The sequence below is a fragment of the Ovis canadensis genome, chromosome 3, assembly GCF_042477335.2.
Source record: "Ovis canadensis isolate MfBH-ARS-UI-01 breed Bighorn chromosome 3, ARS-UI_OviCan_v2, whole genome shotgun sequence".
NCBI lineage: Eukaryota > Metazoa > Chordata > Mammalia > Artiodactyla > Bovidae > Ovis > Ovis canadensis.
Window position 1 is genome coordinate 201,819,065 of NC_091247.1, and position 26,443 is coordinate 201,845,507.

The 26,443-nt window shown below is 40.0% G+C and overlaps 1 protein-coding gene across 3 annotated transcripts in view; it reads right to left on the reverse strand.

Moving 5' to 3' along the window:
* AEBP2 (AE binding protein 2) overlaps positions 1 to 25,857 on the reverse strand; it is a 65,919-nt gene extending 40,062 nt beyond the window's left edge. For 2 of the 3 annotated variants that reach the window (XM_069585593.1, XM_069585594.1), the window contains exons 1-2: positions 24,908 to 25,857; positions 2,383 to 2,590 (exon numbers count right to left, since the gene is read on the reverse strand). In XM_069585593.1, coding sequence (XP_069441694.1) covers positions 2,383 to 2,590; positions 24,908 to 25,560 — 861 coding nt within the window. In that variant the 5' untranslated portion in view covers positions 25,561 to 25,857. Of the gene's footprint in view, positions 1 to 2,382; positions 2,591 to 24,545; positions 24,632 to 24,907 lie in introns of those variants that run through there. The other variant, XM_069585595.1, reaches the window with a different exon arrangement.
* Positions 25,858 to 26,443: the final 586 nt, after the last annotated feature.

Genomic DNA, 26,443 nt, shown 5'->3' on the forward strand with positions numbered 1-26,443 from the left:
TAAGTTTTCGGCTTCTCTGGTGGCTCAGTGGTAAAGAATCTGCCTGCAATGCAGGAGACACAGATGTAGGTTCAATCCCGGGTCAGGAAGATCCCATAGAGGGCATGGCAATCCACTCCAGTAGCTCTGCCTGGAGAATTCCACGGACAGAGGAGCCTGGCAGGCTACACTCCACAGGGCTGCACAGAGTCAGACACGACTGAAGCGACTGAGCACACAACGCCTCAAGTTTTCAAATTCTCGTTCAAATTTTCATTATGAAAGCTTAAGTCTGGTACGCAAAAATAATGGGAATATAATGAAATATATTTTGTTCATTTAGCTGAGCCTTTAAGTCTGTAGTTTAGCAACTAATGTCCTTCAAAGATCAGAACTCCTTTCTTAAGTCAAAATAAAATTAGCCAGAGAATCTTATTATTTGTAATAAAGTAATTTTATGAATAAGCATTCAAGAAATGACATAGGGGGTTTCCGTTTCAACAAGTTTAAAGTAGAAATACCAAAACTTCACGCCTGGCTCTGTAATATCAGTAAGATACCTGCAGGTGCAGTGATTACATTACACATTCAGTCCGTAACTCCATTTTTCCTACAAATCTGTCAAAGGCTGAAAACATTCTCATAAACGTTGTGTGACAACTCAACTTGTAGGATCAAGACTTAGAAATGTGTAAGTCTCCTATTACTACTAAGAGATCATGCCTGCAGAGCCTGGGATCCTGCATGTAGCTGCCAAGTTGAGTGACTATAAAGCACCATGCCACGGTTCACAGGACTGCCTTGGTGATATAACAGGTGACTTCAAGCACTGGTTTACAAAAGGCAACTCTATAATGACCAAGAAACCAAGGGATATACACGAGGGGAAATAAAGACTGTTACAAAAGCAGCTTAACCACTGAGCTGGGTTATGCAGTGAAAATACCATATGATGGGCAGAGTTCATTAGCAACTTATTGACCAGAGATGTCTTGTTACCCGAATGTTACTGACCAGAGTGTTTCAATATTCACTTACATAACACATTGCCAAACATACATGTTATCTTCTGCAAAAATCCCCCAGTCAATAATATGTTAATACACTCTCTGATATCTACCCAGACCCCATATGTATTAAATTTAATAATGAGACATATGTTCAGTTATACAAGTTCAAGTAACTGAAAGACTGCTGAAACATTGTAACATATTGTGATAACAGTAAATATTTTTTTAAAGAAATTTCAAATGCAATACCACTGGTAAAAATGTTAAGAGTCCCTATTATGGCTGTATGCTTTTTAAAAAAAGACCAGTAATACAATCTAAATATTAATACTACCTTGGAAACAGTTACCCAATTACTTAAGATTTTAATCATGTTAGTATTAGTGTATCTCAATAATGATACCATACTGATAGGCAGTTTGAGTGAGTGAGTGAGTGAAGTCACTCAGTCATGTCCGACTCTTTGCAACCCCTCAGACTGTAGCCTATCAGGTTGCTCCGTCCATGGGATTTTCCAGGCAAGAGTGCTGGAGTGGATTGCCATTTCCTTCTCCAGGGGATCTTCCAGACCCAGGAATTGAACCTGGGTCTCCTGCATTGCAGGCAGACGCTTTACCATCTGAGCCACCAGGGAATCCCTTATAGGCAGTGTATGGCCTAATAAATTATCTGTACTTAAAAATGTGACATTAAATTTCTAAAAAACATACTAAGAATGGTTAACTATTCAAGACAAAAATCTAGATAAAGTTGATAAGTATGTATTGTACTATCAATTTTACAAATATTTTGGTCCATTATGCTGTGACTCACCTAATTTGCTTTAGCTCTTTACTTACTATTCAATAAAAATTATATGAACTGACACAACTAAATGGATTCCTAAAAGTTTACAGGTCAATATTAAGTGAGCTCTGACAAGACCTGGGAAAGATGATCAATAGTCACAAATAATGAGTACAGATAGCCATTTAACAGGATTGTATATACCAATCCTGACAGCAATAGTTTTTCCAGTTAATTTCAGCATCAGGGACAATTTAAGACCACTCTAACAACAGAAATCCCTAAGAATGCCAACTGCTAAAAGCCTTCAAGTCAAAACATCAGAACCTTGAGATACACAGTATTCATTTACAATACTCCCACCATATTTTAAAAAGTCTAATTTCTTCAAAGTAATACACCTAAGAGCAAATTAAAATCCAACACATAATATGTTCTATTTAATTTGATTCAATCAAATATGTGGAAAGTAAATAAAAGGGAAAAAACATTTGAAAAATAAAAATTTTTCAAAATTACTTAGAAAAAGAAAAAAGCCTAACTAGCAAATACAAATTAATAAAACTAATGAAAACAGGGAGTGAAAAAAAGAAATGACAAAACCAACCCCTCCTCGCTGACCATCTACATGTATGGAACGGATGTGATCTGCCAGATCTGGACTAGAGGTGAAGCAAGCCTGGCACTGGTCCCAACAACAATTATAGGCAATATTTTTGCTTGAAGAAGTAGTGCTTCCTTGTCCATTCATCATTGCTGGAGTTGAACGCCCACTGGAAATTGTGCTGTCTACATCCATTATAGTACTGCTTATGCTACAAAAGAAGAAAAAAGGCTGTGTTATTCCTAGAAGTTCACTAACATGAATATGATCTTATAAATAATTAAGATTACCACTTGACATTCTGCCCCATAAAGCATACGACCCGTATTTTCCACCAGAAAACAATATGCTTTAAAATTAGTTTCAAATAATTATTCTCTAAAACTAAATTTCAAATACTATTTGCAATAAATTGCAAATCAAGGCAAAGAAAAACTAGTACCTCAAACTAGCCATGGAATAATTTAAGCAACTTTTGGCAGACATGAAGTCCCCAACACCATACCCCACAGAAAACAAACCAACACACACACACACACACACACACACAGCTCACCACATTCCACCCCTTCAGAAGTCTAAGAAGCATGATAAAATAATAAAGTTTCCAGCTGCAAATAATTTAAAATCAAAAGATTATCTTTACAGTGTTGCAAATCACTTGTTGGTCTTTTCTTCCATTCACTAACCTGAGAAGACAACTGCTACCACATCCTACCTCTTTCCATCTCAAAGCAGTTGGGAAATTTTGCTGTATTTTCCCTCTTAATAAAAAAGCAAAAGAGAGAACTAAGTGCAAGAAAAGTTTCTCTGATTTTACCAAAGTCCAAAAAGTACTTTGCTGGTCCTCAATTTTTTTCAAAGTCTTATGCACTTCAAACCCTTTTACTTTTTATGTAATAAACAAAGTATTATATACTAGTAATTTTTATTTACTAAAAAATATTAGTAATAAGTCATTAATAAAAATGAATAATTTTTAATGTTAAGAATTTCACATCATAAAAATTGTAACACATTTTGCCTTCATCTTAAAAGCAATTCACTTTATTTCCTTTCTTCATATCTTCTCAATAGAGAAATTACATGGAAGTAGCATCAATCACAGAAGGACCAACAGTAAGAATGCTTCAGATTCTAAAACCTATTAAAATCTAAAACTGCCTATACTTAATTTAAGTACCAGTAAACTATACAATTCACATTAACTTTTAAGGGGCATGCTTCCCCATTCCACTAAGTTTTTATTATAGAAAATTTCAAAAACACAAAAAAGTATATCTAAACCTGAACTCAGATACAGACTACAAACTCATGGTTACCAGCAGGCAGCAGGTAGTGGGGAAGTAAAGACAAGGGGGAGGGATGAAAAGGTACAAGCTACTGTGTATAAAATAAACAGGCTAGGAGAAGGCAATGGCACCCCACCCCAGCACTCCTGCCTGGAAAATCCCATGGACGGAGGAGCCTGGAAGGCTGCAGTCCATGGGGTCACTGAGGGTCGGACAGACTGAGCGACTTCACTGTCACTTTTCACTTTCATGCATTGGAGAAGGAAATGGCAACCCACTCCAGTGTTCTTGTCTGGAGAATCCCAGGGATGGGGGAGCCTGGTGGGCTGCCGTCTCCGGCGTCGCACAGAGTAGGACACGACTGAAGTGACTTAGCAGCATATACTATACAACACAGGGAATATAACTAATAAATGGAATATACCTGTAATCAAAAGTGGGGTCCAGCTACTTTGCTTGCTGCTCAAAAGCAATCATTAAAGAGGCCAGGCTGGTGGAAAGTCAAGTTTGCTTTCTTTTGGATGGGGGCAGAGAGGGGGGAATGGGAGGGAACCTGTCCAAAGGGCCGACATCTTCCAATGACCATCAGTGGGCAAGACCTTTTATAGGCTGAGGGAGGGGGTTACATGTAGAAACAGTACAGTCAGCTCTGACAGTCATACAGAAATTGGTCATCTGTGGTCTCATCAGAGTCATCTTGATTGTTTTAAGTATAGTTCAGTTCAGTTCCAGGGTCCGTTTGTTTCCATTTCCGGAGGCCACTTGTCAGAATTGTGGCAGCTTATGTCATGGCCACAGTCTGGTTATCACGTACATTAACTTCTCTACCTGGTGGGAGTTTCAGTATCTAAGACTGCTCACAGGATATGGCTCAGAGGATTACCTACAGCCCTTGAGAAGGAACTAAAGGTCCTTGACTACATTATTTGGTGTTCTCTGTTTTCCGTTGTTTCTCCATTTTCACATTTCTGATTAAACTTTTTCTTTGGCTAAAGCTTTTTCTACAGACAAAAGGCGGGCAGAGGATATCTTCATAACCTTTAAAAACTATGAACCACTATGCTGCACACCTGAAATATATAATATTGTACCATCAACTATATTGCAATAAGAATAATTAAATCTGAACTCAATATTAACACTGTCCTGTTTGTTATATATAATTTGTCTTTCTCAATCATCCACAGGTTGCAAACATGATACTTCAACCACAATTATTTCAGCACATCCCTTCTAAAAATAAGAACATTCATCTTTAACCACTGCAACCTTATTTGTTCACACCTAAGACTTAGACTGAATTTTAACTTCTTAAGTAAGCTTAATAATGTCTCAGATTTCTCTTTAAAGGATATTCACATACTTAAGTCCTTCTGCTCCTTGGAAGGAAAGTTATGACCAACCTAGACGCATATTAAAAAGCAGAGACACTACTTTGCCAACAAAGATCCATCTAGTCAAGGCTATGGTTTTTCCAGTGGTCATGTATGGATGTGAGAGTTGGACTATAAAGAAAGCTGAGCACCAAAGAATTGATGTTTTTCAATTGTGGTGTAGGAGAAGACTCTTGAAAGTCCCTTGGACTGCAAGGAGATCCAACTAGTCCATCCTAAAGAAAATCATTTCTGAATGTTCACTGGAAAGACTAATGTTGAAGCTGAAACTTCAATACTTTGGCCACCTGATGCGAAGAGCTGACTCATTTGAAAGACCCTGATGTTGGGAAAGAGTGAGAGCAGGCAGAGAAGGGGACGACAAAGGATGAGATGATTGGATGGCATCACTGACTCAATGGACATGAGTCCGAGTAAACTCTGTGAGTTGGTGATAGGGAGACCTGGAGTGCTGCAGTCCGTGGGGTCACAAAGAGTCAGACACAACTGAGCTAGTGAACTGAACTGAAGTCCTCTGGCCAACTATTTCCCAGTCAACCTACAGAGTCTAAATTTCAGCTCTAACACTTCATTCTAAAACTCCATAATCTCTAGAAAACTCTCAAATGTGAATCAATTCTTGAACATCTGAAATTTTACTTATATATTGTCTAAAATTCACCCCACTCCAGTACTCTTGCCTGGAAAATCCCATCGACAGAGGACCCTGGTAGGCTGCAGTCCATGGGGTCGCTAAGGGTTGGACACGACTGAGCGACTTCACTTTCACTTTTCACTTTCATGCATTGGAGAAGGAAATGGCAAACCACTCCAGTGTTCTTGCCTGAAGAATCCCAGGGACGGGGGAGCCTGGTGGGCTACTGTGTATGGGGTGGCACAGACTTGGACATGACTGAAGTGAATTAGCAGCAGCAGCACTGTCTAAAATAAAATGCATTCATTTTTCAAAGATAACAAAAATGTTTTTAGGATGGTTCAGATATGAAAAATAGGAACTTCCCTGGTGGTCCAGTGGTTGAGAGTCCACACCGCCGATGTGTGGACCAGATCCCCTAATGCTGCAACTAAGACATGGCACAGACAAATAAATAAAGATTTTTAAAAGATAGGAAAAATGACTCAAGATTTCTCTTTAAAGGATATTCACGTATTTAAGTTCATCTGGCTAAGTATCTCCCAGTCTATCTACAGATTCTAAATTTCAGCTCTAACCCTTCATTCTAAAACTCCGTAATCTCTAGAAAACTCTTAAATGTGAATCAACTCTTGAATATATGAAATTTCATTTGTATATTGTTTCTGCAGAAATAAACCGTAAGTATAGTTTATACTAAAATACAAATTTTTACTTGAGCCCCAGAAATTCCAAGTTTCATGAGGCCCCTATTTTCCTTGACACTTGCTTCATATATTTGAAAACATTTTCCCTGTAAAGTTCATACTTTTATAAACCATACTGATTAACTCCAAAGGCAAATAAATAGTAATTTTAAATGAGCAATCCAGCACGCTCAATTTATAAACAACCTCAGAAAACAGGTAAATCTCAATGACCTACTATGGTACAACCTCCAAGCTGAAAAAAAAAAAAAAGGAGCCACGCAAGTGCAGGGTAGTACTGTTCCACTCTGCATACCTGAGTGGAGGGAGACACAGAGATACAGCCACCCCCCAAAGGCAAACCTCTTTTCAAGGATACACAAAGTGCTGTCTGTGTTGGAGCGGGCGGGAGAAGCAAGACAGACTTTAACTATAAATAAACTTCTGTATTACTTTAACCACATATCTCCATTGCTTTTACTTGAAAGTCCAAAATTAGCTGAAAATGAAACCAAATTAATTTGCTTTAAATTGAACAGAGTAGAGCAACGTCAAGAGACTCACACCCTTGCGCTAAATTCAACTAGCAATAGTGTCCATCTACGCAGTGCCTACCATGTTTTGCTTATGAACTTCACCCCAGAAGGAGAGCCTTCTGAGTCCAAATAGCCATGAACACTAAGCAATAGTGAAATATTGCTCACATGCAATATTACTCACTTGAAAACCAGTACTTCATGTGGATACAGATGCTCATGAAAGGAGAGCATATTGCAGGTATTAAAGCCCATGAACTCTGCCTACCACTGGCAAATGCAAGAGTGCAGGAGGTAAGGCGCACGTTCTCTGCCCTGAAAGATCGAGAGACAGTCTACATTTGGGCGGCATCCCCACAAAGCCTCCCGTTGCCCAGCAGGACAAAGTGGAGTCCTGCCACATGACCCCTGTTTGGCACCTCCAACTGCTAGAAAGAGTCCAATCCTAAATCTCCAGGCTCTCTTTTGGTCCCAGATTCACGCCAGAATCAGTGGTTCCCTCCAGTCTTAAGATTGGTAAAGACAACAGTTTTCATACAGGAGAGCAAAGGAGACAAATTCTAAGTAATTTATAATCTTGACAGGATAGATACAGATTTCACAGAAAGCAGTGTCCTTCTTCCTATAGTATAACAATATGATCAGAACTAAAAACTGACCACTTCCACCCAATCTTATGTCTAAGTTCAAGCATATATTAAAATCTTTCATTGTCAGTTCTCCTTCCCAATGAACACTTACTGACTCTATAAGATGTGAACAAAAGCAGCCTGGGATATGGAAGAAAATCTGAGCCAGAAAAAGCACTCAGTCTATTCAGATAAGTTTCAGTAACTTAAAGCAGTGCTTTTCAAACTAATATGTATATGAACATCTGTGGTCTTATTAACTGCAGAGTCTGATTCAGTGGATTTGGGGTAAGACCTGACATACTGTGTTTTTAACAAGAGCTTACTTGTTGATGATGCTGCTACAACATTTTAAGTAGCAAGACTCTAAAAGATCTCTTTCATTATTATTACCCAACTGAGACTGACCCAACTAAGGAATTGTCTCTTACTGTAGAATAGTAAGCTAAAGCAAACACACATACACCATGACAAGCAAAAATCCTTAAGTTAAAACACACACGCATTACTAAAGATTCCTATGCAATATTTAGGGAAGGGCATAAGCCATTTTGGGGCTGCCCTGGTGGCTCAGATGGTAAAGAATCTGCCTGCAATATGGAGACCTGGGTTCGATCCCTGGGTTGGGAAGATAAGCTGGAGGAGGGCATGGCAACCTACCCCAATATTCTTGCCTGAAGAATCCCCATGGAAAGAGGAGCCTGGTGAGCTACAGTTCAGGGTTGCAAAGAGTCGGGACACGACTGGGCAACTTTCACTTCACTTCTACAAGCTATTTTTAACATAACAACATTCCCTGTTTCCTTTTTTTTCCCGTGGGCCCTGTTAAGAAACTATCTAGCAGATCAGACTAACATTTAGAGTAACCAACTACATGGATTTTATGAAAATGGTTTCCTTTGGAAATTCAAGGGCCAACTCACACTTACATATAAGAATAGCCTCTTCAAAAAAAAAAAAAGAATAGCCTCTTCTTTGATAACTCAAACTACTTCCAAGCAAAACATGTTTGGCAGACATGACCACTGCCAATAGGGCTGTCAATACTGAGAAGATCAGCTTGCTAAATGCCAAGATACAAGAGCAGAGGAAGTAATACAAGGATGCTACCTTATCATTATGGAGAAGGATGAGACAGTGGTCTTAAAGTGACAGAGTAAAGAAGTTTGTTGACATGGTTTCAGATTCTACACTGCAAACAGTCTCTTAAAAAACAAACGAACTGTTAAGTTCTGGCAAATTATCAAATTGCCACACAATTAACTTAAAAAGTATATTAAAATACTTCTTTTTCCAACTAAATATCTGCATGAAGCCAGATTTTCTTCATATGGCTCAACCAAATCACTTCACTGCATCAGGCTGAATGCAGAAGCAGACATGAGAAATAGTTGTTCAGCCAGACATTAAGCCTCCAGTACTCTTGCCTGAAAAATGCCATGGACGGAGGAGCCTGGTGGGCTGCAGTCCATGGGGTCACTAAGAGTCGGACATGACTGAGCGACTTCACTCTCACTTTTCACTTTCATGCACTGGAGAAGGAAATGGCAACCCACTCCAGTGTTCTTGCCCTGGAGAATCCCAGGGATGGGGGAGCCTGGTGGGCTGCCATCTATGGGGTCACAAAGAGTTGGACACAACTGAAGTGACTTAGCATCAGCAGACATTAAGCATAAAACAGTGTCACTCTTCTATTTTTTTAACTGAAAAGTAGTTTTTTATTTTAAAAAATTACTTTTAATTGGCTTATTTTAAAATTAACAAATGTTTTTAATGTTCTCAGTTTTGATTTTTGACCCTGTAATAGTGGTAACTGTACTCTACATAAACAAGCTCTTTGGTTTCTTCAATAACTTTTTTAACAGCTTTACTGAGATATCTAATTTGTATTTCTCCATACTTAAGAAAGCAAAGCGGTCCTTAAGAGCAAAATGTTTGAGAACCACTGATCCAGACTGTATTTAAAGCAAAGTTTCAAGGTCTCTCTGAAATAGCTTGGAAAGAGTATGTTTCTGACCTGGAATATCCTGATTTTATTCTAGGGTTAACTGCTGAATCTGAAATTCATTTTGAGGTCACATGGATGGGGGCAGTCTTATCTACAGTCTTCTTTCCACTTATCTGTGAGGAAACTCATCTGGGGTATGAATTTTCCTTATTAAATCTGGGTCCTTCTCCTTTTTCTAGGCTACTGAAATGTGTAACTTTACAAGAGGGTTGAGGATGAGGTGTCATTATGATTATGTACATATATACACACACACTTGATATACATAGCAAATGTATAACATGATATGTAAATGTATAACATGAAATCAAATGTATTTTATTCTTCTCAAAAAACTAAAATATAGGAATTTCAGAATCTCCTATAACATTGATTAGCAAAGCTGCAGCTCTGCACTGGTGCTTCTCCAACCCTAACTTAGGTCTCCACTTGTCCACTCTGATAAAAAGTTAGGTCTGTGAATCATACACTTTATGCTTTACCCAATTAAATGTCTCCCCAAGACTCAATTACTTGCTGAATGCTCTCTTCTGCTAGAGGACTGGCCAGGTGGCTGCTAACAAATCAAAGAGCTGTCATGAAACAATATTCTTTATTGTTTAAATTTAAGATTCTGATCACTGTTGTATTTGTGATATGAAGTAAACACTATTATGACCAACCACTAACTCATGGCGTCTTCCAAACAAGATTTCCCTACTGGCAATTCCCCGTCACAGCTCTCTGCCAGGAGAATTAAAGTGTAAATGCAGGCTAAAGACAAAGTGTTCTTGTCCACAAGTCACATTTTCACAGCTATGCAGCCCAAACAGAGTAAGGAAAAAACTGGATGCTAAAGACTGACATCAACTTGTATCACCCACAAACCTAACATGAAATTTAAGTTCATCTCAAAAAACTTTCCTGATTTAATTGACTTGACAAATTGTCAAATTTTTGAACTTACAAATAGTAACAAAACACCATTTTAATGTATCTTATGCATTGGGGTTCCAGATAAAAATCTGTAACAACAGACCTCAAAACTGCCAAACTACTAACTTTTATAAAAAGGTTAAAAACCACTGAGCTCTATTATATACAGATCGAGTGTTATAAACTTTAAAAAATGGAGGAGGAAAACAGAATGATCAAGGCATCCAGCCACTTTCTTCAAGATTTGGAAGTTACTCATGGAAGTTACACAAAAGAACCCCCTTTAATCTCTAAGGATCAAGGCTGTTTTATTTTTGTTCTATAAGTGAAAATACATAATCTTTAAGATGTCTTCAGCTCATTGTATCTGAATTACTTCAAAAGAAATATTCTGTAATTTTAACTTTTATTCTATAAATGTACTTCACTAAGAATGAAATATTGTTCCCTATATGGACTGAAGAAAGTGATGAGTTAAGACAAAAATTCAATTACTCTAAGGAACACTTAAACAGGGACAAAAATTATAAACCTTGTTTAATTTTGTTATTGGTAATAAACTTTGGGTAGAAATTAGCTTTCAAAGTACTTATCAAATTGTAGGTAAATGTTGTAGGTAAATGTTAACTACACACAGGGAATTCCTTATCTAATCATATAACAAGGTAAACTAGTATTTAGTTAAAAGATGATGCATGCTCCTTTCATCCATAATAAAACTGCCACTCACTACTACAAAGATGACTGTCTCCCCCATACCTGTAATCAAATTATTAAAAATTAAAATTCAACAGTACAAAATATTTAAGATATTTTATTTTTAATTCAAATAAATTTATTTTAATTAATTTAATTAAAACAAAGACCATATTTTCTGTTTTAGGCAAACTAAGACACATGTGGAGGGGATGGTAAGTCCATATTGATGTCAAACTGTTCCAGTTGCTCGTCAATCAATGACAATCCTGTATTTTTGAAAAGTCTGAAGTTGTATGCCTGATATTACACAACTTTAAGACCTTACATATCTTTACTTCAGTTATTAATACCACCCCTCACCTCCTTTTGTTGGAAGAGACTCTCATTTTGTGCCCTGCTCTTTATTCCAGGAATTGACAGAAATTAAAAGCTAAAACTGAACCAGTTAAAAGAAATAGGTATTTCAAGAAAACTATGAACTGCCTCTGCCGATTACATTTTATGACTTTATCCTAAGGAAAAAGGAGATTATGAAACTTACTATATCAAAATTTGTCTCACAAAAGGGAGGCTCTGCTATTTTTAGGCGACTCCCCACTCTTGCCCACAACAGTGAACGAGGACTACCATATGCCCTGCCTTGCTGGCTGCATGCCCTGCACTTTTCTGTGCACTGTGTCAGACTGTATTTTCCGAGATGTCCACCCCATGCTCGCAGCTTCCCGCATCCTCTTCTTACAACATGGCATCAAGAAATGGGGGACTGAGGGGAGGGGTGTCTAGCCTGCCTCCTCTTCATCTCAGCAAGCCTACCACTCTTGCAGAAGTGACACTGCAGAACTTCCTAGGCTGGGCCATCAAAGGCAGTCTAGCTCTTGGGACACAGCGTGGGAGCCCTGAACCACACTCACTCACCCAGTAGAGAAGCCTGGCTCTCCTGAAGCCACTATGCTAAAGAGATCCCAGGAAGAAAGTACACAGGGCTAGAGATGCCAGAGCCCCGGCTGTTCCAGCTCCAGCTGTCTGAGCCTTCTGGGTCCAGGCCCCACACATGGGACAGCTTCGTGAGCGAGTTTTCTGGCGACTGGTGTCCGCAGACTCTATGTTCCTCCAAGCTGACACCAAGCGGAGCAGGAATGATCTAATCATGTCAAGCCCTGCTCAGACAGGGTATTTGTAAGCAAAGTAATGTTTTAAAACCACTAAACGCTGGGGCTGCTTGTCATGCAGCCCTAGTAACTGGAACAATGCCTGAGGCGTATTAACTCATGTAATGCTTACAACAGCCACATGAGGGAATCACTATTTACTAATATTCAAGTATGAGTAGCCTCATCTTACAGATAAAAGAGGCTGAGCAAAAAGACTGAGCAGATAAAAGGGACACAAAAATTATGTGACTTGTCCAGAGCACTAATGCCAAACAATCTGTCGCATTTATATGAAGGACAAATGTGTCAATTACTGCTTTTAGAAATACTGAAAATGTTGCCTATATTACACATCACGATAAGGCGACAGAGTTTCAGCTGGTGTGTACTCATAGGAAACTATTTCTTTGCTTTTGTATCTACAATGCATACATACACACAGAAGATATTTAACATCTACACGTAATTTGCCTCGCTTGAACAGATGGTTTTACTAACAAGATGATGTATTAAATTTGATTTCTACAAGTCAATTAGTTTCATAAACTCAAGGTCAGTCATAGAAAGCAACACTATTCTCACATAGAACTTGTCCCAAATTTAGATCGTAGCCCACGGAACCAGATCATGAACCTAACAATATCAGTGTAAAATTTAACTCCAAAATACTTGCTTCAGGGACAAGGAAGCGAGCGGTCACTTTAGTTTTCACATATGAAAAACAAACAGTAAGTTTTGAGATTAGTCTTAACCAGAATTAAGGAATTTAGACCACATCTAATTTCTCTAAGACTGCTTGGTTTTGCCTTCCAAACTGCCATGGTCCTGTAGGCTTTCAGAGCTTTAAACTCAGAAGCAAGTAGGGGGAAAAAAGTAAAGGTAAGTGCCTTGTTTTTATTTTAATGCTATATATGCTCAGGTCAAACTTCCCTAAGGTCTTTCCTACTCATCTAAGATGGAAGATCCAGTTGATCTGTATGTATACAATGAGTCAGTCACCTATAAACCTCTTATTCAGGTTGAACTCCTAAACCTGGCTGGTGCCTTGCACAAGGGAAATGCTCACATTTTAGTGATAAATTTAAGTAGGCGTTCTAAGGCAAGTAAAATATATGGCTTTGTCACACTGAGTTAATCATAAAAATTAATTAGAGGCACACAAAATCATTGGCCAACACCAAGATATTATTATTACTATTATTACTGTAATTACAAGCTATTATCACTGTAATTTAAAAAGCTAAATGGATTTTTCTAATCAAGAAAAAGACTACTCTCTATCCCCACAATTATTTCTCTGAATAAAGACAAAAGATTTTTCCCCAAGATCCAGCAGTATTCACCAAATTGGCCAAAAGGGACTTTATGCAACGATGATGAAATATAGCTCATGGAAAACAAGGCATGGCGTCTTGCATCCCCTCCATGCACGGTGCACATTATGCCCAGCTGCTTCTCACCTCCAGTCTACTGCCCTGTAAGATTACTCCACCCACGCTTCTCACCCAGCTTAAGACGTCAGCAAGCAATTATCTTCAGAAAAACTGTAATATTAGAAACATTTCTACTTCAGTAAAATTACACTGAGTTATCTTTTACCTTCTTAAAAAGGTTTCCAAAAAACTATCTATACACAATGATATAAAAATCTGCTATGAAAAACAATACTCACTTTATACAGAGGCAATCACATATTCATTTTGTGTTTAAGTGTTAAATCATGAAAATGATTTTATCAGATGACTTCAGCCTAAGAACGACTACAGTAGAATCCAACACCTCAAAAGACATGTTTGAATGACTGCTCACAGCAATTTTAATCACTAAAAAGCCTACTGCTCATTCATCCGACCCTCAGTACTTTAACAAGTATTTATAAAAGGAATGACAAACATTTTATAACTTAGAAATGAGCTAGTTAGTGGGCTTCCCTGGTGGCTGAGTAATAAACAATCCACTGGCCAAAGCAGGAGGCATGGGTTTGATCCCTGGTCTGGGAAGATCCCACACACCGAGGAGCAGCTAAGCCCCTGCACCACACAACCGAGCCTGTGCTCCTAAGCCTACATGCTGCAACCACCGAGCCCACGTGCCCCAACTACTGGAGCCACCGCAATGAGAAGCTGTGCACCGCAACTACGGAGCAGCCACTGCCCGCCTCAACCAGAGAAGAGCCAGCACAGGCATAAATAAATAATAACTACATAAAAGAGAAATGTTAATAAAAGTAAAGAAAGAAATGAACTAGTAAGTGTATTTACTAAGAAATACTAATACCCATCTAAAATCTTTGTTTTCTCTAATTGGTTTTATATTTTATCTTTCTAGAAACTCGAAATATAAATCAAAACCAGAAAACAAGTCAAGGACTTTGAAAAATGTTACAATTAAAGAAAAAATGTCAATAAAGACACTATTCCCCTAAAAACTGAGTAACTACAATACTTCAAAAAAATTAACTCCTGTATTTCATTGTCTTAAAAGGAATCTAGTCTAACTACACAATTACAAACAGAGACTAAAGCCCAGAAATGTAAATGAGCTCAAGCACAGAAGACACTCTGCAAAAAAGACAGGATGAATATTAAAACAGCCAATACATTTTAGTTAAGTTTCCCTGGTCAAAGCTGTTAAAACAGTCCTACCGGCAGTGTAACAGCTAAGACCCCACCCAGAGCCAGGACCGCCAGCCTTCTGCAGGGGCTGTGTGACTTTGGGCAGGATACAGTCTGTGTGTACTTTCTCACCTCACTGGTTATGTGGATGCAGTTATGAAAGAAAGAAAGTGAAGCTGCTCAGTCGTCTCCGACTCTTTGTGACCCCATGGACTGTAGCCTACCAGGCTCCTTGGTCCATGGAATTTTCCAGGCAAGAGTACTGGAGTGGGTTGCCATTTCCTTCTCCAGGGGATCTTCCTGACCCAGACAGCCACCAGGGAAGCTATGAACTTAATCACAGCTTCAGTGAACTATGTGGATGCAGTGAACTTCATCAAATCCTTTCAATAAGCTCAAGCCTCAGATTCTTAAGCAAACTAGACAATCAATAGTGGTTTTCTTCTAAAACAGTGTGTCGATCTATTTTTTTTCTCCTGAGAAAATGTAAGTTTGGGAATCCTGCTTTTTAAAACTATTTAAATAATCACAACTTTTTTCAAATACTGTTTCTGCTTATGCTATTAAAAGGAACTGAATATTCATTGGAAGGACTGATGCCGAAGCTCCGATACTTTGGCCACCTGATGCGAAGAGCCAACTCTTTGGAAAAGGACCTGATTCTGGAAAGATTGAAGACAGGAGGAGAAGGGGACAAGAGGATGAGATGGTTGGATGGCATCACTGACTCGATGGACATGAGTTTGAGCAAGCTCTAGGAGTTGGTGATGGACAGGGAAGTCTGGCCTGAGTGCTGCAGTCCATGGGGTCACAAAGAGTCGAACATGACTGAGTGACGGAACTGACTTGATTAAAAGGAACTAGGGGAAGACCTAAGGCACAGGATGGTTCTTCTCCTCGTTTCCTGCAGCCACACAAATGACAGCAAGAAAGAAGAAATATCTACACCCACGGTTGGGCTTCCCTACTGGCTCAGCAGTAAAGAATCCACCTTCAGAGACACAGGTTCGATCCCTGGGTGGGGAAGCTCCCTTGAAGAAGGAAATGGCAACCCACTCCAGTATTCTTGCCTGGGAAACCCTGTGGACAAAGCAACCCGGCAGGCTACAGTCCATGGGGTCAGAGTCGGAAACGGCTTAGCAACTAATCATCATCCACAATCAGCTGAATTCAATTCATGAGTTACTTTACACAGAGAGTGTAACATGTCAGTGTAGTATAGCTAAGTGCTGGAAGTATAAAGATAAATAGGACCTGATTTTAAAATATTATAGCCTACAGAAGACAAACACAAATGGATACTTCAAAACAACATCATAAATATGAATTAGAATTACAGTGACTTTTGAACCCAGAAGAACCTGAAGTATCTTTGAGATCTTGGAAATAGCAAAGACACAACCTACAATATTCTGGGTTTATCTAAAGGACAGGAAATACAGACACACTGAGGATATATTAACAGTTTCCTATTCTCAGCACACATTCTAACAAGAGATGAACAGTAAATACTCCAATTGTGACAGGGCTAATGCAGAATTTGAAATGGACAATGAGTCTAACAGAGTATTGGGGATAGTCTGCCTAAGAAATTGTTCAAGGTAAGTCCTAATCAAGATAGGAGTTACTATGTTTATCTCCTGACTTCCATTTAGAGCACTTGCCAAATCATATGAGTTCCAAACCACTTTTTATTGTTTAGTCCAAAACCCTCACTTCCAAGAGAGAGAGTCAAACTGAAGTTCAGAGAAACGAAATCCACTGCCAGATTTCCTGCAGACAGTCTCTAGTAACGCCAGAGCTACAATACTGATTATTCTCACTAGAGTATTCTTTCCGCATTTTACACATGAGAAATGGGAGGGTAATTGACAATATGAATTAATCACAGCCCTAGGCCCTTTACATACTCCATCTCACTTAATCATAACACTAAGGTATGTCTCCTGTTTTGAAAGCTAAGGAAACAACTTCTGAGAAGATAAATTATAAGACCAAGGCTTTCTGACTTAACGGGTTCATGCTCTTTCACTACCCAATGTTCCTTTCATTGTTTCAGTGATAGACACGTCTACAAAAATACAGTAAGGTATTGTTCCAATAAAATCCTCAAGGAAAAAACTTTTTACTCAGAAATAGTAACACTATTTCTCTTATTCATCACTCCAGAGATTAGCTTTTCTTTCCTTTAAGTCAATTTCCCAAGTGTGACTTTTTCCCCAACTTGACCCCCGCTCAAAGTCTCTTCACTTCACACCTGTACTATTCCTTCTACCTCCTAATTGGTCTCCCAGCTCCCAAGCTTTCTTTCTCTACCTTTGCCACGTGTGATTAATTTTCCTGTAACACAAAGTTTCATCATTCGTTCAAAATACATTTTAAAATACCTAAAATAAGCATTAGGCACTGTGCCAGGTAATGCAGATAGAGCAATAATCAAAACAGACGCGGTTCCCATTCTCAAGCAGCACACAGTCTCCCAAGAGCGACGAGCAGTAAATCATCACTCAAATTGTGATAAAGGCAAGGCAGAACTTGAAGTGCTAGCACTGTGTGTCTAACAAAGAATCATGGAGAGGCTGCTTGAGCAAATGTTCAAGGGAAAACCTGATCATGATTGGGAGTTACAAAAACAGAAGTCGGGGAGAGCCAAAGAAACCAATTCACCAACCTACAGTGAGAAAGATGGGCACACCTGTGTTGGCACAAAGGGCCACACTTTTCCCATTAATTATTTCCCAGTTTTCAATGTAGAACCTCTTCTCTCAGCAGGAAGTTTCCTGAATATGCTAGGCTCTTTCCTTCCTATGTTTCATTTAAGCTTTCTAGAAATTTTCATCACTCAACTACTCAACTAACCCTAAAATCCAGTCCGTTTCTCTCATCAAAACTTTAGTTATCGACTGTAATACTCTACAGTACCGGCTTTTTTCTTTTAAAAATCATCGTTTTATTTTTGGTTGCCCTGGGTCTCTTGCTGCGCAAGGGCTTTCTCTAGTTGCAGCGAGCAGAAGCTACTGTTCCTTGTGGCGAATGAGCTTAGTTGCTCCGCAGCATGTGGTATCTTCCCAGACCAGGTATCAAACCCTTGTTCCCTGCACTGGCAGGCAGATTCTTAACCACTGTACCACCAGGGAAGTCCTCTACAGCTTTAACTTTAATATACCGGGTCACAATTTACAGAAAAACTAGAAAATGATGGAATTGTCTTTTTAGTCTCCTTAAAAACTAACCAAATGGTAAGACAACACATATATATTTCGTATCACTAAACAGGGTTCAATGCCAACCATCATTCACTGCTCAACAAAGATTTTTTAAACATCCAAACATCCACCTGAGCTCCTATCCATGCCCAAAACTGTTCAGTTAGTTCTAAGGTCAATGTCATTATTATTTCCACAAATGTATACTATCGGTCACAAAAATGAACTCAACCTGTGGTAAAATTAATTGCAAACCCATCACCATTACTAGAAAACAAATCCCAAAACCCTTTAGTATTACATCAGCAGTGTTACATACCAAAAACTATTAAAAATGAAAGGCATTAAGAAGCCTTTTAGGTCAACCATATATGTTAAAGTAAATGATTAAGATGCAGATTTTGTAATAAAATCTTTTGATATGGCATATTCTTTTGCAAGTTTCTGAAGCATTCATTTACAGATAACATGCCACATATTTAACAGCTTGTTTAGTACTTTTGGGGGCTTCCCAGATGGCTCAATGATAAAGAATGCACCTGCCAATGCAAGAAAAGACCCAAGTTCCATCCCTGGGTCAGGAAGATCTCCTGGAGGAGGAAATGGCAACCCACTCCAGTATTCTTGCCTGAAATATTCCAAGGACAGAGGAGCCAAAGGGATGCAAAAAGTCTGATGCAACTGAGAACTGCACATAATTAGATGTGGCTTCCCAGGTGGCTCAGTGGTGGAAAAAAAAAAGAAAAAAAGGAAAATCCTCCTTAGATGCGGGTTTGATCCCTGGCTGGAAAACATCCCCTAGAGAAGGAAATGGCAACCCACTCCAGTCTTCTTGCCTGAAAATCCCATGGAGAGAGGAGCCTGGCGGGCTACAGGCTATGAGGTTGCAAAGAGTCAGACACAACTGATCAACTGAACAACAGCGTAGTATTTTTTGGCATTTCAGATCTTAAACTGCTTCAACAAGAGACCAATGTTAGCTTAGCTACAATTGGCTCAAACACAGTTTGTGCCCCCGCCCATGAGGTCAAGTGCTTTGTTTCAGTCACTGCCATGTGTACCCAACACCTAGAATACCCATTACCCACATAATGGGGCTTCTGCATACATCTGTGGACTAAATACCTACCTATCACGTAATAAATGCTTAGTAAAGTGTGTGCCAAATACTGCACATGTAATCACCACAACCACCTTACAGGAAAGGAACTATTAATGTCCCTCTTCTGCAGATAAAAAACTTGAAGTAGTATTAAGATGTTAAATAACCTAAATGACTGTCCCACGGTCACCCAGCTTCAGTGACCAGAATTCAAATCCAAGTATTCTGACTCATAGTATACTTTTAACCACTTCTCTCGCTATCCTTCTCTCATTATCTTCAAATTTTCCATCTGCCTTTGATAAAACGTTGGGCATTTTTCTACTATAAATGCTTCTAAACAGTGGTTAAAATAAAAACAAAAAACCCCAAGTGCCTATCCATTTTGGATTTTTCTATCAACTTATTTTGTAAATATGCTCTTTACAGAAATTTACAGAGTTTCCAATCATTTAAAAAGTATTTATTAGGCACCTCTGGATTGCTTCTAAACTGACAGTTCTTAGCTTAGACCAGACATTTCTGAGACTGATAAAAACTACTGACATCTTCTCAGAGAAACGTCCACATAAAATTTTCCATTCAATCTCACTGACCTTACTAGAGTATGCCCCTAGAGAAAAGTTGGCCTTAAATCACTATACCAAATACAATAATCCAACCAAAGGCATCAATTCCTGGCCCTCACTTCATAGTCTTCCTTATACAAATTCTACTGCTGGTATTTAATTCTAATAACTAAGTACACACCATAAGCACATACTGTTAGATACTACAAAGATGGAAATGAGCTAAACTGTCCCTGCTCTCAAAACTACCATGTTACAACAAAAAGGATGAAGCAAAGCATCCAAATAAGAGGTCTTCTTCAGAATAGTCGACAGGGTCCCTTAATAGAAATTCATGTAAACCTTAATAAACACCTTCATGGGAAAACCTAACCTGGTCTTACAGTTAAGGAATTAAGGGTCAAAGATGTTAGCAATACTAAGATTTGAATCTTATCCTTTGACTCTTGATTATAGGCTATTCATGTTGCAATATTCTACATTCTTCCATCTATATAGAACAGAGCCAAAAACTGGGTTGAAAAAGCAAGGAAGAAATACAAATATGGTACTAAAAGCAATACCATATTTCCTTTTAATTAAAAGACCATATTTTCTTTTAATTAAAAGGAAGAGCATATTTCCTTTTCATTAAAAGGAAGAAGAAATTAATATCGTTTAAAAAGACCTGGAAACAATTTGTCGTGGTATTTTGATGGGTTTTGAAAGGCTGTCTCCATCAACAGAAATTTGAAGCAATTATTTTGTATCATAGTATGAATAAAAAAAAAAGTGGGGAAAATATCTGCTAAGTGAAGATGTATGAAGAAAATGTGAGCAGGTACATTTAGGTCATAAAATCCTTGGCGCTCTCTCTCTCAGAAGACTTGCTCTGAGGAAACTAGTTGCTAGGTCCTAAGAACACACAAGTAGCCTTATAGAGATACTGACTTGGTGAATAACTGAGGCCTCCTGCCAAAGCTATATAAGTGAGATGGTTTCCAGCCTCAGTTAAGCCTTCAGATGACTGCAGTGCTGGCCAACACTTTCGCTGCAATAGGAGACTAAGCCAGAACCACCCAGCTAAGTAGCTCCATTCTTGACTTTTATAAACCACATGATAATAAATGTTTGTTTCTTTAAGTTGCTAAATCTGGAGCATATCTGTTAGACAGCAATAAATAGCTAACACAATAGTCAAGGTGTGAAATCGCTAACTTTGTTTGGCATCAAAGTTTGTGCTAATTAAAAGTTTCAGAGCAATATGCAAGATGGATGAGAGAGAAGCTTTTTGTCTCTCTCTCACCATATCCAATGGAGTCCTTTCTGCACATAGTAATTATCTAAGCTTGGTAACAAACTAGCAGACACACAAGATTTCCTAACTGACCCAATGAAATAGCCTCAAAGTTTCTTAAAAGTAAAATGGTTCCCTTGAATCTTTCCATATAAGTTCAATCCTGAAAGCTGTAGTTTTATTGTTGTTTACTTTTTATTTTTAGCACAGAGCCATACCTTCCTTAACTGAGAATTACAATACATAATCAATGAAAACTGAGACTTGTTAGCAGCTCTTCTCTAAATTTAGTCAAAACTAAAAGTGGTTCCGGAGAGACTATGAGCAGCTGCTTCAGAGTTGAAAGGTAAATAGTGAAAAGCAATTCCACCATGAAGTATGAGCAAAATACTTTTATCAGTATTTGATTGTCTCAACCATATCAGAGCCTTAATATATCTTGATGATAACCTCAGCATGAAGCTTTCTAGTATTAATCCAATTTAAAAGTTTAGCCTCCATACTAGGAAAAAAAATCTTCCCAATCATACTACTGGGAAAGTGGGCAACATAACCCTGTTTTCCCAGTGTCAAAACGATTTTAATTATACCTTGAAGTTTGCAACCCATAAGGCTGGGAATCCAAATGTTAATTCTCAAAACTGTAAGGGCCTGTAGTCAGTCTATGCTGATCATTAAGCTTCACACTAAATGCCCTTCCCTATATGGACCCATCACTTGACATCTGAATTTACCTAGAAAGGCTGATAAAAGTGGCTTTTTCAAAATAAGTCATACCTTATATTCTAGCTGGGGAGGAAAAACCATAATACAAAAAAGAGACAAATAACCACAAAATACAGGCTGTTATTATCAATTCACTTATATAGACAAACAACTAAAAATATAAACTAACTTTTACACTAAAAAAAAAATTTCAGAGGCATTTCAAGTTCTAAAATTCTATTTAAAAGTCAACTTAGGCTCTGAAATTAACTTAAAAGGTGGTAACTTTTTAAAACATACTTAAGCTTAGATTCAAAGTAAAATAAAAGCTAGTTTTTAGTGGCCTCACATGGCTAAATATTCTCCCCAAAGAAAATTCCATTATCTTTATAACGGAAGTAAGAGTAAACTGTGTATCAACTTTAAGGTTTCCTAATCTTACCAAAATAAACATCAGTACACTTAAGGCTGGTTTTGAATAACTTTCTCCTGGGGAAAACAATGTTTTTGGAATTGTGTGACTTAATCATTTTATAAGTTAATCACTTTCACAACACTTAAAATATGTGTTGTAAACTGGCTCCTTGATCACAAGCTTTATATCCAAATCTTTACAATTAGTTCTTTCTTCAAAAGAAGCACTTAAAGTTAAAAATATTTAAGATATTTCAACATGTTCTAAAGAATGTTACATAAACTCGAAAGTATAATCTTATTTCAAGGTGAAAGCTCAATAGACATTCTAACAAGAGTAAATTCTAAGGATAATAAAATCTTTGCAACAGGAATGCCTCCTGTTTTTAAAAAGCACTTTAAAACCACGATATCCTTCCATCAGTTACAAATATAAAGACTTCCTACCATGAAATCAACCTATAAAATCCACAGATTGATGTAATCTGCATCAATTTATAAGAATTATGAACTCAAAAAAAAAAAAAGAAACTGAAAGGCAAAGGAGGGGGGCATTTCAAAGTTAATATTATCAAGATCACAAACAGTTTCACTAGCAATAAAGGTTTTTTCATACGTGATAAATTCATTACCCTGTAATAGGAAAAAGATTATAGTATTTTGTAGTCTCTAATATTTAAGCATCCAGAAAAGCAAGCATGCTTTTTTTTAATCAAATTTTAACCTTATTTGGACTTGTGGCACCAGTATCTTACTCCTTACTCTGAAATGAGTAAGAATTACTTATTCAAGTGAGTATCTAATAAAAATTACGTCAAAACTCCACTTGCTGAAGTATTACTGGACCAACTACTCACAGTCTCCTAAAATGACATAGTAGATAGACATTAAATTTAAAAAACGAAAAAAACAAAAACCTGGCACATACTGCTTGTAGCTTATTTAAAGAGAATAATTCTAACTCTGGTGAAGTCGAACTAGCAGGGGACCTGAGAACCTTTGTTCAGATCCAGCTCCACCACTTCCATTCCATAGTTACTGTTTTGAGTAAGACACTTAACTTGCTTCTTCTCTGTTTTTAAGTCTTGCACCAGAGTTGTGAAAATGACATGATTGGCACATTTAAATCCTTCAGTGCTACTAGGCAAGTACGTGTGTATGGTAGGTAAATGGAACAACTGTGGAAGACGCCGAATTGTATGAACTAATGTCAACTTTTAAATATCTACTGGTACCAACGAAGGCGTATACAGTAAAACGACAAATAACATGCTTCGTTAGGCAGTTCACACCAATCTTTTAATTTTCTTAAAGACATTCTCCTTCCTATCCTGCATACATAGTTCAGGACAATTTTTTCAAGGTTTGCAGTCTATGTTACCCCATTCAAGGTCATTTCCTTAGATATTAAAATAAATGTCAAATAGAATTTGATGCTGTATTTTCAAAATACTTAGGGCTGTGAATTCCTCATAATACTAAATATAAGCCAAGGTGCTCCTTTTTTATCAGTTAACAATAGAATTCCTAGAACTTTAGAATACTTAAACTTTCAAATCCAATACCGATAGTTAAAATTCTACTGCTCATCCAAACATTAGCAGACGGTCAAAATAATTGCTAACATACTTTAGATGCAGTACAATACGCATGACGTGGTTCTGTTCTATCAAAATAAAATACATTAACAACCAATTAGTTAAAATATGAAATCTTCTGGAGATGAAAAATGACAATAACATCTGAAACATACCGTAACAATGAGTATCTTAAAGACCCCAGAAAATGAAGCGCATTTTTGTCAGTCTCCACACTTTCTAAAAAGCTTTAGAAAACTACTACTAATCTCCTCAGAAATCTCGCCAAAACAGGACTTTAAATACTATCACCTAAAATCACGGCTCTTGTTGAACCATTAGTGTACACAGATTTTAAAACGCATACTAACATGTTGTACCCTAAGACTGCATTTTGTTACCACTGCAACTCTCTTCGGCTCGGTAAAATTACCTTAAACGACACCAACTCATTATTCTCTTACACAACGATGTATACAGTTTGAGAACTTTCTCCCCAGTTTGACCACCAACCAAATAAAGAGAGATTATTAAAATCATTTTGGAGACCAGGTTAAGGAAGATACGAGGAATTCTGGAAGCGCTAGTCAAATAGAAAAGAATAGTCTTTTTTTTTAAGTAAAAGAAAAGTGATGGTTGGGGTCCCCCTCCCTGAACAAGGAAGTTCTCTTACATCCAGGCGAGACCAGCCATGTTGGAAAACACTTGTCAGTTACAGTTGTGACAAGTCTTCGCCAACATCGCCCGGGGAAGCTAACCTTGTGTACCGAGGTGTGTACATCAAGGCCCTCTTCGGCTCCGCCGGAGGTTCTGGGCCTACTTTGGGGATGGTTTCCGAGTTGGAGCCGTCCTTCGGTCCGAACGGAGCGCAGAGCCGAGGGGGAAAGGGGGCGGGGAAAGGAGAGTTGGGGGGAAAAGGGTTTTGAAGAGTTGGAAGCCGCTATCCGCAGCGAGAGGGGCGCGGCGGCAGGGAGAGGTTTCCGAGTTGAGAGCCGGGGGGAGGGGGGAGGGGCCGAGGATTCGGGGAACAGGGGGGACTCTCAGCAGAAAAGTCCCCCTCGGAGGGGCCCAGGAGCGCCAGAGGAGGAAGGGAGGCGGAGGAACGCTTCGGAGCACTGACCTGTCCTCCGAGTCCATGCGGCTCAGGGGTTCCCCATCCGACGACATCTCCAAGCTGCCTCGCCGGCCCCCGGAGGTCGCGCTGCTTCCGCCTCCCCCGGTCCCGTAGCCCTCGTCGCCGCCGCTGGAGACGACGCTGCTGCTGCTGCTGCCGCCCCCGCCGCCGCCCTGGCTGCCCCGCGGTCCCTTGGGCTCCTCCAGGCCCTCCTTGCCGTCCCCATCCCCGCTGCTGCTGCTGGCGGCGCCGGGGCTCAGCGAGCGCGTCTCGTCGCTGCTGCTCCCGCCGCTGCTGCTGCCCACCAGGCTCTCGGCGCTGCTCTCCTCCTCGCCCCCGCCGCTGCTGCTCTCGTCCTCCTCCTCCTCGTCGTCTTCCTCCTCCTCCTCGTCGTCCTCCCCGGCCTGGCTGGCGCTCTCGGGGCTCGGCTCCGACATCGTCTCCGCCTCGCCGCCCCCCACTCCGCCGCCGCCCCCACCGCCGTTCAGCAGCAGCGCCGCCACCGCCTCGGCCTCCGCCTCCTCCTCCTCTTCTTCCTCCTCCTCCTCCTCGGGGGGCTCAGCCCGGCCCCGCGCCGCCGGCCCGGGGCTGCCGGGGGGCAGAGGGCTCAGGCGGGAGAGCTCCTCCAGGTCGGCCATGTCGGTGAGAGCGGCGGCCATGGCGGCGCCTGCTCCTCCTCCTCCTCCGGCTCCTCCGCCTCCCCGCCGCCGCCGCCGCCTCCCTCTCTCGACTCTCGCTCCCTCGTCCCCCTCCCAAACGCTCCAAACTCGGCCGACGCCGCGGCAGAGGGGGAGGAGGGCCCGCGAGCTGCGTCAGCCTGCACACGCGCTACGGAACCCGCGCGGGGACAGGCGCGCCACTGCGCGCACTCACGCGGAGACGGCTGCGCGCCTGCGCGGCGGCACGCGGTGGCGCCTCCCCTCGGCCGCCGGCTCCGCGCCCGCGCCCCCGGCCGCGCCCCCTCTGGGCCCCCGCCCCGGCCCGCCGGGACTCAGAGTTTCCGCGGGGCCTGCCCACGCCTTCCCCGGCCGCGCGGCGGGCGGAACACGCGGAACGAAAAGCTGGGCGCCGGGCGGGGATTCTAACAGCCTCCGCCCCGAGGGCTCACGATCGAGTCATTCATTCCGGGAGTGTTTGGGGAGCGTCCCCGGCGCGCGGGCGCTGAGCCAAGAATCGAACAAGTCCCTGGGCTCCTGAGAGCTGACAGTCTAAGAGGAGAGGCGAGGAAAATGAGTAAAAATGAATAATACAGTGCTAGGTACTGAATCCATACGCGCGACGCAGAGCCACAGGTTTTTATCTAACCTACGTTCGAATACCCCGAGGACTGGTTAAATCTCAGTCTGAGAGCAAACATCTGTGGGCAAGATCTTCAAACTTTTTAGCTCCTGAGCCCTCTGAGACGATTTTGTACATCTTCGTACATCCACATGTTTAAAGTGACAACCACATTTTTTCCCAGCCTCATAATTTACGACTGTCACACTTTTGTAAATGTAGTCAACCAGTGAATCCTAAATTCCATACGGATTTAATACCCAC